Below are 16,490 nucleotides of genomic sequence, written 5' to 3'. Positions count from 1 at the left end.
TGTCCATATTTCGTGCAAATGGGCCTTCAAAGAGCTGGTCATTAACTTGCAATAGCCCATTGATGTAGGATATCAGAGCGCCGTGTGTGAGTATATCCAGCTCCGCACAATGACTACATATTAACTCATTCATCCTGCCACAGGCGACGGGAACAAGGAGGCCAGCAGGGATTCGTTCCACTGAGGGACCGAGTTTTACATTCAGAGGCAGACCCACATTTCAAAATTCATTTTTTTTTTTACTTCAACCAAAATGTGTGGAAATTTGTTCTGTATAAAGTCAACACAATAAAAAGTTAATGCATAAAGGAAACAACATTCATTCTAGCGAGCAATGATATTCAGTCCGCACTTCATCCTGCTGCGGTAAACTGCCCTCCAACAGCGGAGAGACTGAGGAATACAGATTTAACCCTATGAAACCTGGACTGACACATCAGATTTTTTTGCTGATTGAAATGCCTTTTACGATTATTTAAACCTTTGAAACATTAACAAATTTGTCTTTCAAAAACATGGGGAAAAAAATGAAATTTCTGTTCTGAAAATTGCAAATGATAAAAGAAAATTATCAACTAATTATGGAAAAATATCAATACAAACTGCAATTGTAGTTATTATGATTATATATTTAAGAATTAGGTCAGAGAAAAGAGGAGGAGCTGACTTTCTGGAGCTGAATTTCTGTTTGTGAATGAAAAATTTAGCATTTAAAACTGTTTTTTGGTTTTGCGTTATTCATTTTTTCAAAGCTTTATTAAACAAAAATGTTAACAAAATAAAAATCTTTAAAAATAAAAAATCAACATGGACAACACAAAAATAATTCATATCCATATCACATTTGGGGTTTTTGACAAATACATTTTTGTCTAAAAATTTGTTGCATTTTGTTTTTTGTAAGAGCAAGAGAGGAAATGTTAAATTAAAATCAACCAAGAAACAATAGCAAGAGGGTTGTAAACCTAAAATGTTTGTTTATGGATAACAAAAACTCCATTAAAATAAAAAATAACAACATAGTTCAAGCATTTGTTACTTGTATCATTGTAATAACAGATTAATATATTTTATTATTAATTCATTAATTTATGTTTTTAAAAACTGTAACATCACTCATGAATTTACCCTTAAAGACATAGATTTTACTTAATAAAATATATCAGTTAATATTACTTATTTATATATTCATAATAAATTAATCAATAAATTAAATAAATTGTGTTATTCCTTTACCTGCATGCTACCAGCCAATCAGAGCGCAGCATGGCAGGACTAGGTAATTTGCAAATTGCAGAAAAACCGCACCTAATGGGATAACTGTAAAAGGTCCGTTAGACAATAAACTTAAATTAATCATTTTTATTTACACTGACATCTTTTTATAACATTAATATTTAACTGAGCCACAAAAAAATTCACTGTGGTCATGAGATACGACGCTGAAGTTAGCTTTCGTTTCGTCCCCGAACTCTAACACAAAAACCTTGAATCGGAATCTACGAATCTAAAACAAACTTCAGCGACGCTTAAAACATGGCTGCCGCTGAGTTTTGCTCCGGCGGTCGCCTGTCAAGCTAGCAGGAATTTAATTTGCTTTTTTTCTCTCTTTCAGTGGATTTACTGCCTCAATTATATGTGGACTGACTTACGAAGACGTCAACTCGTCGATATAACGTAAGACATTTTTATTTACCGATAACAGCGAGGGACGAATGAGTCAATTTAACTTTAGCTTTAGCCGAGGTTAGCCGCTGCAGCTAACGTTAGCTGTGTGGTTGTTTTTTAGATTAAATAAACTAATAAACTGTTTTAAATTCTACATTTCTGCGGTAAAATATTTATAACAATAAGCAGATGTCTAAACGCCAGATTCCGGGTGTAAACAGGGCTGACTCACTCTAAAGCGTTTTATTTAGTGGGGTCAGTTTGTGTTTGTTTGCAAAAATACACAAAACAGAAATGATCGATAAACATAATTATAATTATACAAATGCAGCGTGAATATAAACAGTACAGACTCAGCTCCTCTCCAGGACTTTTTTAAAGCCTTAAAGACGTTCAAAGTAATTCATCTGAAAAATAAAGCTTTAATTCATATTAAATGTCTTAAATCAATCTTTCAAAAGTCTTAAAAATGTAAAGAGTTGAAAAAATGAGATTTTATAAACCTCACAGTACTTAAAAAAAAAACTTTTCTTAAAAATAAGAGTCATAAAAAACTCTCGCCGAAGCTGTAGAAACCCTGTTAACCCTTTGAAACCTGAGCAGATTTCTTTGATTTGGTTAGATTTCTTTCTGAAACACAGGGGAAAATAGCAAGAAATGTCCCACAAATTACATGAAATTAGTAAAAGGTTACAAGAAAATTACCCCCAAAAAAGTAATCTACAAAAACGAGTATGTTTTGCTGCGGCCGTCCACCACAGTACATCATTTATCTTCCGTGGAGGTGTTGTGGGACTGTGCTTCATTTATTAGAGGGGGGTGGCTCAGGTGTGACTTTTTTCATTTCAGTCAAATATAAAATACTGTCTTTTCAAGTTTTATGTCTCTTACCAAAGCCAAAATTAATAACACAAGTCCCTTCTCAGTGCTTACTTATTTTTAAATGCCTTACTGTTGTGCTGCACCCCTTACCCCCCTCATAAATAAAGAACAGTCCCTACCTGTATCTGCGCAGAGATTAGGAGAACACGCAAAACACCTAGTTAATCTAAAGTCAGATTTAGGTGTTTATACGACGAAAAAACTTGACTTCCAATCAGATTATCTCGGTGTGTCAGTCCGATTTTCAGAAGTGTGATTGAGTCAGTCGGACTCAGGTGTTCAGGTGTGTTTTCAAAGTCCAGTTTTAGTCGGACTGACACAATAATTTTTTTCTCAGGTTGCACTGACTGTTACTGATCTTCTTCATGATCTTTTGCCAAAACCTGACAGCCTCTTTTGAAATTACTTAAATGTTTATCTGGTATTTTGTAAATTTGAGCCTTGAAAATATTAATTTTAGTCTAATTGTGAGATTATATAAAGAAGGGAAGCTGTAACAACTAAAGTCATCCGGGAATGTGACTGAGAGTCTGCTGCATTTATTTTTTAAATAGGAAAATGCTGTTTGTGACATCCTGAAAATATGAATGGCCTTTTCCATTGTGCAGAGGGCAGAGATTAAAATAAAAGCCAAATTCTATGAGGCACTTAACAAGACAATAACATCAAGAGAACAGAAACAAAAACAAGCACCAGGGAAGGTAATTGCACTTTAATCACCACCGAGAAACAGAAAAACATAAAAAGCATTATCGCGGAGCCAAATATTTCCCCAAATAAACAATTAATATTATGATTTTAATGATTTCAACTCCCCAAATAAGGACAGAATTAACGCTGAAAAGGAGCAGTTTACATTTAGCTCCTGCGAAGCATACTGGCACAAACCGTGAAACAGTGAGGTATTGCCGTTTTCACAACCATTAGTCACTTTCAGATTTACACCAGCAGGGTGCCGGCAGAGGAAACGTATCCATTTGATATTCACAAGCTATTTGCTCACACAGTTGTTGGCTGACAAAGTTTATTGATTTGATTTTATGTGTAGCAACTACTTTTCCTTTTAGTCAAATTAGTAGAAGTAGATTACATCAATCCCGCTGATGTCGGCTGGATAATTCATATCTTAATTGACAGAAAAACAATTTACATTTGCTAATGGCTTTTCCAAATGGATTTCTGTGTGTGTTTGACTGCATTAGCGCTGCCTTCGCCCTGTATAGGCTCTCTGGAACGGCAGCTCGGCTCCCCTTCACGCATTTAAAGGCTGACAGTTGACCTGTCATGAATTTTTACTTCAACTAATGAACTGGTTAATTCCACCTAAACGCTTTATGGCGTGTTTTTCCTCTCAAACAAACAGCGGCTTTATAAGAGCGATGCATCAGCCCTGTCAGTGATTACAGATGAAATCTGTTTTTGTTGCTTCCTCCACAGAGGCAGGATGCTGTAAAACACCTTGAGCACTTGGGAACGTCTGCAGCTGGAGCATTTTATGGCTCCCTCTGTATAGATTTGAGACGTGCGGCTTTTTTTTTGTCCCAGTAAAGATTCAGGAGAGATGCTGTATCCTCGGCGGACCGAAACAAAGCAGCTGTGAAGGTGATGGTGATCATTCCTGACAGGTAAAATATGAGCTCGCTGACCTTAACTCCAGCATTATGAAGGGCACACACATACACACATGTGCAAACAAAGACGTGTGTCTTTTTGTCTGTGTGTGTAGACGTTTGTGCACATCGGGCATCAAAGTTCATGCGTGCACAGAGAGAAATGGTTGCACGCGCACAGGTTAGGCATTTATATTCATATGTCACAGTGGGTGCACACAGTGATACATTAGCAGAATAGTCAGGTGTATATATGTGCACTTAATTCACTTTTGTGTCAGCCTGCAGGGAGCACACCTCCTCTTATTCTTCCGCTCCATCACTCAGCAGCCAAAGCTTTCAGTTAGCTCCTCAGCCCTAATTAACTGCCAAGATATGAATGCGCTAATCTGGGCTCTAAATCTTCAGTTCCACTGACAAAAGCTTTTACAGGCTGTCACAGCTGCATGATAAACAGCAGGGCTGCTTTCTCGCCCAGTGGACACAGTGCCATCTAGGGACCAGGTCTGGCAGCTCAGGATTTGCAGACTTGAGGGTTTTTGTTGCCATGCATACATAATGCATGTGGTGAAAGTGAAAAAACCTCCACAAACAACCAAGTTCCACTGTAATTTTGAGCAATTTGGCAAAGTGCATCTACTAGTCGCTAATTGTCCTGACATTAGAGTAATATTACCATAACTTCGAATGGATTATCACTGAAGTGGAACAAGATTTGTAAAAATTCAAGGAGGTTAGTTTCCCCCAGATGAGACTGGGTTGCGAAATATGAATGAGAGCAGAAAACCTGAGCTGCACACCAAAACTCTGCTTTACTGTTGCTCTGCAGTCAAAAGCATCAGCAGGCTCGCCAGGATGGAGACAGAGCGCGCACGGATGCTGAAGGGTGCATGAGTACCATGAGTACGTGGGTGCACATTTTATACTGTACGTCTCCTTCTGTGTGTGTCGGTGAGTGATGTTCAAAACTGAGCGAGTGTGTGTGCTGTCTGCACTACCCAGGGAGACGGGCCTCCTATCCGAGCCTGACAGCGTGATTGGATCCAGTGAGAATCCCAACCAAGCAATGAGCATCTCGGCGGCGACGGCGCTCCCGGGGGCCCCGTGCAGTCCGCAGGCCGGCCCCAGCCCCTCAGACCAGATGTACATGAGGTGGGATGGGATCGTGGAAGCAGAGAAAAAAAAAAAGGTGAGTGAACTGCAAACCGTTTCAGCTGCTGTGAAGGTGACTGCGGCAGAAGCATCTGGAAAGATCTGATCGTAAGCGATGGCGGCAGATAATTGTTGAGGCCGTCTGACTGCGGTTCTGTCTGTGCTGCTGTTTGAATTCATAAAAACTCAAGCTGGAGTTTGAGGTGGTTTGGATACATTAAGTGATACCGATCAAAAACAGAAAATTTCAGCGATAAGTGGGACATTTTTATCAAGATTGTCAAGAAAACTATTTTGGCTCCTTTTTTGCTGCTAAAGGTGACCCCCCCCCCCCCCATAACACTCTGCAAATCCAATACTGAATTTATCATGAGGCCTTTTTTCTCTCGCCAGCCTCTCGCAGAAAATAATTAATTGAATGAATGCTATTGGCTTCTATAAAAAGCTAGTCTAATTTTACTCCCAAGTTGTATTAAAAAAGTCTTAAAAAGTCTTGAATCCCACTTACCTTAAGCTGCAGGAAATCTGGGTGAAACAAACATCAACAACAGCAGGATTTAGTTGCTCCAGTTACAAAGTTTGTGGTTAAAGCCAGTTTAACCCTTTGAAACCTGGAGTGACATCACTTTCCTGTGCTGCTTTCAGACGCCTTTTCAGAAGAATTTAAACCTTTAAACCTGATGAGATTTTTTTTTCAAAAACATTTGAACCTCTTGGTAAGAAATGTTCCACAAATTGCAACATATTTGTAGATTTAGATTTTTTCTTAAAGCTAAAGAAAAATGTCAATGGAAATAAAGCTAAAGAAAAATATTTCTATAATTATCATAATTAGATATTTAAATTTATGTCACAGAAATATTATACGTTTTTAAGCTTCTCCATGTCTTGTTTGCCTTTTTTGATTTTTTCTCTTCTTTTTTTAAATTATTAGTGTTTGTTTTTTTAATCATATTTCTTGATAATATTTGCAGTAATTGCTATTTTTGTTGCGTTTTGCCTTCCAATGTTTTTAAAAGTGATCGAGGCAATTTTCTCAGGTTTAGCCCAAATATGAGCAAGAAATAAGTAAAAGGTTCAAAGAAAATTACCTGAAAATTAGGAGGAAAAAAGAAAAAAAAACCCACAAAAACCCACAAAGAAGTGCTTAAAGATTTAAAAACATAGAATTTTCAGATCATTTTCAGATCATTTTCTTGTCACCTTTTGCTATTTTTTGTAGGACTGTTTTTTTTTACTGTGTTTTTGAAAGAAGTCAAACTAACTTCTCAGGTTTCAGGAGTTTAACTGAAAAAGAAATTGCTTAAATTACTCTACATAGCATCATTTTTCCCCACACGTAGTAGAAAGTAAATTTTAGAAAAGAATGCAATGATTTGCAAATCCATTTTGACCTACGCTCAGTTGAATTTGGTACAAAGACCAGATCAATGTCCGGACTGATCGATGTTTTTGTAAATATGCCGTCTTTCTCGCAGCGTCAGTCCGTCTCAGATGAGCTCAGAGAATCTGCCGTGTTTCTGGATGTTGTTGATTTATGGATTTCTCGCTCGTTAGAGCCTGAGCATTTGTAGATGCAGCGATGGACTGACGGTGGTTTTCTAAACTGTTCCTCAGCTCATGTAGTGATATCCTCCCTACAGTCGTGTCAGTTTTTAATGCAGTGCGGTCTGAGAGGTCAAAGGTCACAGGCACTCAGTTTTGGTCTTCAGCCTCGATCCTTACGTGCAGAGATTTCTGCAGATTCTGTGAGTTTTTTAATGATAATATGAATGATAGATCCAACAACCATCTATCATGTCACTGTAATTTTAGACCCTTTTGCATTTTCTTACATTGTTGGCCGCTGCTTTATAGTTCTCCATGTTTCTGGATAGAATCAGAATCAGAATCAGTATCAGAATCCGATTCTAGATCTGGTAATCGTGGTTTGTGGTAGTGAGATTCAACTGTCCGCACATCACGACCTCTACAAGACGACCACACGGTTGCTCCTCCCGTGCATAGACAGCGTCGCTCTGCGTTGGGTCTCTCTGGACGGGCTTCCATCATAGATTTGCACAAAACTTAAGCGATATTGTCGAAATGTCGATAAAACACAATTGTGAGATGACTGCGTTTCCACTGAGTGATGCTTTGCGACCTCTCCTCTGGTGATAACATCCCAGTAACCATGGCGATGGATGTTAAAAACAGGTTTATTTCCGTTGCGGCCACCGCACTAGCCGTCATTGTTATCAATTAAAGGTGACTTGTGTGTGTAAATGGAGCGACAATGGGAAGGCGAGCCTCTCATACGCGGGAGCGGCCACGTATGAGGGATTTCTGGGAGGTCAACCTGTTTACATGTGAGATGTTCCAAACATGTTTTTTTTTTGGTGTTTTTTTTAGCATTTTCAGGCCCCCAAAATGCTGTTGTCATGTGAACAAAAGGCCAAACCCCAACAAAAGTTTAATGTTTCATGCAAGAACTGTCGCCGTGTAAACGGCCTCGACGCTCACCAGGGTCACTGATATCACTGCAGCTGCACAGACAAGTGCTTTTACTTCATTTTTTTGTAGATTTCATCCAAACCTGTTTCAGAATCAGCAGTTTGAAGTATAATATGCTGATTAGAAACGTACACAGGAGGATCACAAAAACAAATTCAGACCAGTCTTCCGTTGGGCCTGAGAGCCGGCACCTCAGCGCAGGCTAATCACACATTCATGTGATGCAGCGAGTGATAAGAAATAAACTAATGACACTGAGTGTGTGACTGTTACTGTCACGTCACTCAAGTCAACTCACAGCCGGGTCGTAGCAGTCACCGTCTGGTTGCTGCGAGGCCGTGCAGAGCTGCTCCATGCGCTTCAGCACAGGTCCTCGCGGTGATGACACTCGAGCGTGGCATAAAGGACGTGATGAGCCTCCCACTCGCAGTGCCAGGAGAGGTCATTCTGGCACGGCGATTGGCAGGCTGAATGACTGGTCCTCCACACCTGTCCGCCATCAAACATGGAAATCACCCCACTCATCCGTGACTGCTGCATATTCCACGAGCACACAGTGTGCAGCACTTCATCTTATTTCAAAATGGGTTATAAATACAAATTGTTGCACAACAATGGCACAAAAAACATGTTTTTTTTTCTTCCTCTAAGCCCAGGAGAAAATGAGGTTGATACGGAGACTCAGCTGCAATAACCCATTCACTTATTGAACGACAGCGGCTGGATACACTCTCAGCCTCCAGGCTTAAACGAAAAAGCAGAGCATGGCTGCCTGATTGAATGGGTTTGTAATGCAAGCCAAATAGGTTTGTTCTAATGGGAATCAGCCTCGGTGGCTGCTGCAGAGGCTTACGCCAGCACTATAACAGCAGTAAGCAGCGGTGGCAAACACTGCGCCGCTGTCTGATTGGCTGTGAGAGGCAGAGGCAACACTAAGGCGTTGCTGTGTTTACTAATGGCCGTTTTAGTGAGGTAATATTAAATGAGCCTTAACTTTAGGAATCACAGTATTTGTAAGGAAGGGTTTATATGTTTGTATGTGTGTGTTGTGTGACTGTAGGTTATATTAGCGCACCAATAATGTGAATTTTCTGTCTAGGTGGGTGCAAGGTAACAAAGAGTGAAATTATTCCTATAAATATTGAATACAAACCAGGGAAGCAGCTTAAAATGTTAAGATATGACACTAATAAGCACAGTAACACCTCCTGACCTCCACTGAATGTTAGTTTCATTTGCCCATGTTTTAATATATTCATCAGAGACTTACGCTGTTAAAAAAGACAATTTTATATGTAAAAAGACGTCATAGTATAGCATCTTGTAAAATGTAAAAAAAAAATAAAAATCATTCATTGTATAGCATTTTGACAAAAAGTCATGGTAAGGTATGTCAAAATAACTAAAAAAAAGTCTTAGTATAGCATGTCAAAAAAGTCAGTATAATATGGAGAAAAATTAGTTTGTGGGTCAAAAAAGTCATAGTTCAGCATAGCGAACATCATAGTAAAGCATTTCAAATAATGTTTTAAAAAGTCAGTTTATTATGTCAAAAATGTTTTAAAAAAGTGAGAGTATGTAAAAAAAAAAAAAAAAAGTTGTGTAGCATGTGTGTAAAAAAGTCAGTATAGAATCTTGACACAAAGTCTTTGTTGTAGTTTTAAACTTGCTATACTAAGCATTTTTTGGGCTTGTTTTTTAGGACATTGGTCATGCAGTGGTGAGTTGAGCTGACACTGAGGGTTCAACTACAAACAGTATTTTTAAATGTGCATCCGACACACATTTCTGTGTAACAGTACATGTAGTGGGGAGCTGAGTGGCGTTGTTGGTGTGTCTGAATGTTGTTTTTTTTGGCCCGGTTGTGTGTCGTGATTGTCAGCTCTAAACATGCATCACCCTGCTAATGACCTGATTTCTGAGTCTTTCTGCATTCATGCAGACAGGGGAAGAAGCCTTCTGTGAGTCCCTCTGAATAGATCTGAATACTTCTGGCACATTTTAAATAATTTTTACTTGTCATACTGCAATTTATTCTGACAAGCTCAGACAGATGTGTGTTACAGTTCTCATGCATGTGCAAATGCAGATTATAAACTTTTTTTTTTTTTGCATAGAGGCGGTCTTTTCCTCTGTGGGAAAACACAAATAAACACAAACCAGTGGGAAGCTCTGCATTTATTCATTACCATCTCTCAACCTGACAAAGTGGAGTAAAGCTGGACTAATGATGGGGCAGAATGTAAATAGGGAAACTAGTCTGCAGGGAGCAGCAGGACTGATCTATGAGTGTGCATGTGTTTTGCAACCTAATATAGCTTAGATAAGCAGACACTTTCCTGGGGACAGAGTTACAGTATAAAGAAGCATATTAGGGAGCCACGGTTCTCTGTGAGTGTGACTGAACTTGCCAAATGTGATTTATTTAGACAAATGCGAAGATATCAGTACTGTGATGAATGAGAGGGCGGAAAAGCATAAGTCAGAGATTGCTCATTATCTTCAAATTCAAGTCTGAGCACAAGTTTGAGCCTTGATGGGGAACGCATATTATTGCTAAAACTCTGCTCAACAAAGCAAAAACAATCCTAAATCTTCAATTTCATAGTCTACAGGTATCTGTAAGACTCTCTGGACACCCCATCCGTCTGTGTTTAGTGCTAAACCCTCTAAGTGAGCCGGCCTCCATGAGTCAATAGATAAATGTAAAATCTACAGCATGTTTAAGGAGTCACTAAACAAGTGCCGTCATGTTTGCTTGGAGAATTGTTCAAGATTTTCTCTGGACCTCGGCTTTCCACATGTACCCAGAACTTAAAAGGGGAAAGAGGGATTGAGCGAGGGCTTAGTACAGCTTCGCAGCTCATTTATGCTCTAAGCTTGGTTGAGCTTTGCTTTTCTCCGGATGCTGCTTCATAAAACACAGACACATTTTGTCCGTCCGGACCTGTAATCGCCCGGACTATGTGGAGCACTTATTTTTGCCTTTGTTAATAAGTCTGTAAAAAAAACTTTGCCTCAGTTAAAAACAAGGCTTTTCTTTTTTTAAAATGATGTTGAAGAGATACCAGCAGTGTTTCCTAAGAGGATGAGACAGTAAATTAGGACTGTAGTGGGTTCAAAAATGCCAAAACTCACATAAGCTTTGATTTTTATTAAGGAGACTTAGCTGTCAATTAATTTTCTTCTCTTTGAATATTACAAGCTGCTGTACAAAAGACACCTGCAGGAGCTTTTAAAGGATTTGTGTTGTACAGCTGACACACGCAAAGCTCCAAAAAACCCCACAAGCTTGGATTTACTAAAGGTACTTGAATCATTCTTCTTTTGGGAAGTGAACTTCCATAAATTCATACTTGCAGGTCTGTTTCACTCTCCAAAGTAGCATAAAATTAATTTAGCTTTTTTGGAGAGTAATCAACCGTTACAATGTCACAATACCAAGCTGCAGGGATGTCATTTTTTTGTAGGTCCTCCTGGAAGTAAATGGGGCTCGAGCGGGTTCTTCTGCCTCATCCCGTTCCTGCTCGGGCCCTGGACGGCACGGTCACACACCAGACCCTCCAGATTCCTATGCTCCTATCCGGTAACCACCGTGAGTCCATCCGGTTCCACATCGTCTGCGTCTCATCTTGGGTCACCCTTGGCTTCGCCGGCACAACCCCCACATCGACTGGGAGACCGGCACCAGGCCCCCCCATTACCTTACCTGCCTGAAGCAAGCCTCACTGCTCCGCTCCAGTTCCTCACAGAGTATCACAACTTCTGTCAGGTCTTCAGCAAAGCCAAGGCTACGTCTCTCTGCTCTGGCCCTACAACTGCGCCATCAAAGGGCCGCCTATACTCCCTGTCCGCCCCTGAAAGTAGGCATCATCCGCCCCTCTTCATCCCCAGCTGGGGCGGGCTTCTTCGTCGAGAAGAAAGACAAGACTCTGAGATCTTGTATCGTCTGCCTTTGACCTGCTTCAGGGGGCCACCATCTTTACTAAACTCGATCTTCGCAACTCCTACCACCGTGTCCGCATCAGAACGGGAGTTGAGAGGAAGACGGCGTTCACAAGATCAGCCTCTGACCAGAAGCTCCACCCCTGTGCCTTCTTCTCTCGGCGTCTGTCACCTGCCGAAAGAAACATTGTGAACCGCTACCATCCTTCCTTCTCCGTGTCATCGCCAGCCTGACCTGGGACATAAGGAAAGAGTGAGGACTGCCGCAGCCTTGTCCCAGCACCTCCCTGCCAAACTGCCTGTGCATCCCACAAGCCTTGAGGTTGGACGTGCTGCAGTGGGCCTACACCTCCAAACTCTCCTGCCATACTTCTGCAGCCAACTCAAAGCCTCCCATCAGGCCCCAGCAGGACTTCTTCAGCCTCTCCCAGTCCTGCATCGTCGATGGTTGCACATCTCCTTATTCTCACTGTGGTCGACCCCTTCAGTAAGACGGCCCACTTGGTGCTGCTGTCGTCATGGTGTCCGACCGGGGTCCCCAAATCTCTTCTGTCTTCTGGAGGAAATTCTGCAGCCCTTCTCTCTCGCCCCTCCTCCCTCCCAGCTGGGGATGTGGACTGGTCTGGCTCCCAGGAGTTTTAGACCCGCCCCACCCGACCTGGTGTTGTTTTTGGGACGTCGTGAGGCTGGGGCGGGGAGGTTTCTGTCACAGTCTGCTCTGCCTCTCTCCTGCTGCTGTGGGATTTTTTCCACTTACTCCACCCCCCACCTCTCCCTCCCCCCGGCCACTCCCTTCATCATCCACCTCCACCCCAGGCCCTCTACGAACTCTGCTGGACCTCTGAACTCTACTCCATCGCAGAACTGATAACTGACCCTACTAACCTGCAAGCTGATTATACTCACCTGTGCTCCATTCAACCTGCCAAAAGATTAAATAAAGGTCATTACCAGCTGCTCGCTGCTCTGTTGTGCTGCAGTGGGTCCTACCGCACCCGTTACAATAGTATAGTACGTCGAACAATGTCAAAATATGACCAAAAAAACACAGCTGAAAACCACGTAGTATAGCATAGCACACTGGGGGCAGCAACCCCAAAAGATTGAATGAATAACAAAAGAGAGAGAAAAAAACATGTTTACTGTTCATATTTCTGTTGAATATTGTGAAAGCAGAAAGGACTGTTTATAACAGAAGAAAGACACTGATTGTTAAGACAATGTAAAAAAAAGTGACTAAAGAAATCTAGAAAAAAATTTAGGAGAAACATATGTTCACTGTTAATACTACTTTTGAATAAGAAATGACAAGAAATTTTTAAACCAGAGGAAATACTATGAATAAAATGAGGAAATTATATTAAGAGGTTGCATGTTTGATTTTTGCCATTTTAAAATTCAAGTATATTAAAAAAAAAAAAAAAAAAAAGATTGCAGCAGGGGGTCCGCGCCAGAGGCTAATGCAATTTGGGTGTCCGTAGCATGGGAAAGTTTGGGAACCCCTGCTACAGCATGTCGAGACACATCGAAAAATGGCCAAAAACGTGATGCAGAATGCAAAATGCAGCATGTTGAAAATAAAACGTCACAGTTTAGTATGTCGAAGACGAGGTGAACAAGGCTGCTTTATTTGTATAATATATTTAATACAACAGAGTAATTCAAAGTGCTTTACAGAGCGATAAAATATAAAAACAATAAAAAAAAAAAAACAGATTTACACTTGAAGACAAAAGCGATAAGATCTCACCAAAACGTCATAGTATAGTATTTAGTCTAAAAAAGTCATACTATCATCTGTCATCTGTCCCCAACGGCACAAAAATGACACAGAAAACCACACATTTGGATTTATTGATATTATATATATTTCCTTCTCATTCTATAAAAAATAGATGTTTGTGCCTGTTTGTTTTTACAAATTCATATATACTGCAGAACATTAAAAAAATTACAAAGACAAATGTAATCAATACAATAAAAGAGGTGGCAAAACATGGATTAACAGATGACACATTTTCATGATGAAAACACAGTATGTTGGTAAAAGAAAAATCACATCTTGTTCAAAAGGCACCAGTGTTTCGTTTGCGTAGATTTATGCATAGTGCAGTAAAAATACATCATGATGATTAGCACAAGTTGTTTATGAAGTAAACAATATGAAATATTTTGTAGTTTAAAATGTTGAAAGAAATGTAACAAATATTTTGGTGAAACATTTTTCAAATCCATCAATATCACTGAAGTTATTGTGAATAACATTTAAACACGTTACAGTATATTCTCCTTCACAGTGTCCTAACTTTTCTCACATCCTCCAAAAGGATTTCTGAAGTTTGCTGTCAAATGTCAGTCCTACCTTTCTGCTCTTGAACACCTTCAGTGATTGCCTGGTTGAGGTAGTAGAGGAGGATTAGTGTTGAGTGCAGGGCCTCCTACTGCGCTCAAGTTGTTCCTTCGTTCCGGATGAGCAGGAGGCAGGTAAAATTCGCTGTACGCGCTGTGTGTTAGGGTTGGTAGAGATATAGAAAAAGGTTCACTTGAGGTTGAGCTAATCTGTGAGGGGTTTGGCCCCGTTGACTTGGGAGTCATCCAAGTCTGAAGTGGTCAGGCGTTTGTGAAAAGCTGCAAGACAGGTGACAGGAAGCAAACGACAAACAGTTAAATTCGCTGTCTGCAACCAGTCAATGACATGGTGGATTCAGGACACTGTAGGGAAAAACAATATGATCATGAAAATGCAGTGATAGAATAACATCTCAAAATACATAAACATCTCGGTTAGCTGGTAAAAATGCCATTATGACCTGAATCACTAAAATCACAGTGAAGACAAAGAACTCATGCATCACCAAGCCATATTATGGTGTTTTTGGCCGTTTTTTGCAACTTTCTATGCTATGGCGTGTTTTGGCACGTTATTTAATGCGGTCTTCAACTGTTTACAGCTGTTTTTGGAACATGTCATTTTTTGACATTTTTGCCTTACTATAGCCTTGCTTTTTGGGTCATTTTTTGGACATGCCATATTGTGGTGTTTTTGGCCGTTTTTGCAACTTTCTATGCTATGGCGTGTTTTGGCACGTTATTTAATGCGGTCTTCAACTGTTTACAGCTGTTTTTGGAACATGTCATTTTTTGACATTTTTGCCTTACTATAGCCTTGCTTTTTGGGTCATTTTTTCAGACGTTCCGTATTATTGTGTTTTGGGCCTTTCTTTCAACTTTCTATGCTATGGCGTCACTCGGCACGCTATTTAATGAGGTTTTCAACCATTTTTAGCTATTTTTGGAATATGGCATTTTTTGACATTTTGCCTTACTATAGCCTTGCTTTTTTGGGTCATTTTTTCGGACGTTCCATATTATTGTGTTTTTGGTCGTTGTTGCAAGTTTCTATTCTATGGTGTTACTCGGCACGCTATTTAATGCCATTTTAAGTTGTTTTCAGCTGTTTTTGGAACATGGCATTTTTTGACATTTTGTCTTACTTGCTTTTGGGTCATTTTTTCGAACATTCCATATCACTGTGTTTTTGGCCGTTTTTGCAAGTTTCTATTCTATGGCATGTTTCGGCACGCTATTTAATGCTGTTTTAAGCTGTTTTTGGAACATGTCATTTTTGGACACTTTGCTTTACTTTTTGGGTCATGTTTTTGACATGCAATATTGTGGTGTTATGGGCCGTTTTTGCAACTTTATGTGTTATGTCGTGTTTAGATACATTAGTTAATGCTGTTTTCAGCTGTTTTCGGGACATGTCATTTTTTGACATTTTTACCATACTATAGCCTTCTTTTTTCTTGGGCAAATTTTTGATATGCTATATTATTGTATTTTTGGCCATTTTTGCAACTTTCTATGCTATTGCGTGTCCGGGCATGTTATTTAATGCGGTTTCCAGCTGTTTTAGGGACTCAAATTTTACAATTTTAGCCATACTAGCCTTGGTGTTTTTAGTGTTTTCAGACGATTTTTCGACATGCTATATTATGGTGTTTTTTCCAGTTTTTGCAAAATTCTATGCCATGGCACGCTATTTGATGCAGTTTCCAGCTGGTTTTGGGACATGTCAAATTTTGACATTTGTCGCCATACTATTGCCTTGGTGTTTTTGACATGCTATCTTATGGTGTTTTTGGTAGTTTTTGCAAAATGATATGCCATGGTGTGTCTTGGCATGCTATTTTATGTCCAAAATGCCATAAAAAGTCATATGATACCATGATGTCCATAAGACCGTAAAAAACTCATGGTGTAGTGTGTCATCCAATACAGCACAAAAAAGTCATAGCATAATATGCCGTCCAAAATAACACAAAAAAGTCATACTTTTGTATGTAGTTCAAAATAGCACAAAAGTCATACTGTAGCATGTCGTCCAAAATAGCGAACAAAAATTCATACTATAGCATGTTGTTCAAAAAGACATAAAAAAGTCATAATAAAGTAAATCACAGTCCAACATGAGGGAGTACTATACTGCCTTTGATCATTAATTGATAGACTCCAATGTAAGAAGTACTTCAGTGAATAGCGCGTACTGTTCCTGCCAACGCAGTCAGGAATAATTGTGATAACTTTATTGTATATTAACACTCGTGTTAAACAGCCACAGATATGTTTTGGACACTATAATTCTTGGCGGTAAATCAGACACAAAAAGCCACAGAAAAGTACGCTCCTCTCACACTGTGCCAAACATCAGTAAGCAGCTTAGCAAAGTGCTACAAGTGA

The 16,490-nt window shown here is 39.8% G+C and overlaps 1 protein-coding gene across 3 annotated transcripts in view; it reads right to left on the bottom strand.

Moving 5' to 3' along the window:
* Positions 1-14,264: 14,264 nt before the first annotated feature.
* Positions 14,265-16,490, bottom strand: part of LOC121955923 (centrosomal protein of 128 kDa-like) — a 64,951-nt gene continuing 62,725 nt past the window's right edge. For all 3 annotated transcript variants that reach the window (XR_006106646.1, XM_042504011.1, XM_042504012.1), the window contains exon 25: positions 14,265-14,378. Coding sequence is in view for 2 of the 3 variants with exons in the window: in XM_042504011.1 (XP_042359945.1) it covers positions 14,305-14,378 (74 nt within the window). In the remaining variant the exon portion in view is untranslated. The remainder of the gene's footprint in view (positions 14,379-16,490) is intronic.

This window comes from Plectropomus leopardus, chromosome 16, assembly GCF_008729295.1.
Source record: "Plectropomus leopardus isolate mb chromosome 16, YSFRI_Pleo_2.0, whole genome shotgun sequence".
Taxonomy (NCBI): Eukaryota; Metazoa; Chordata; class Actinopteri; order Perciformes; family Serranidae; genus Plectropomus; species Plectropomus leopardus.
This window is presented reverse-complemented; position numbering and strand designations above follow the sequence as displayed.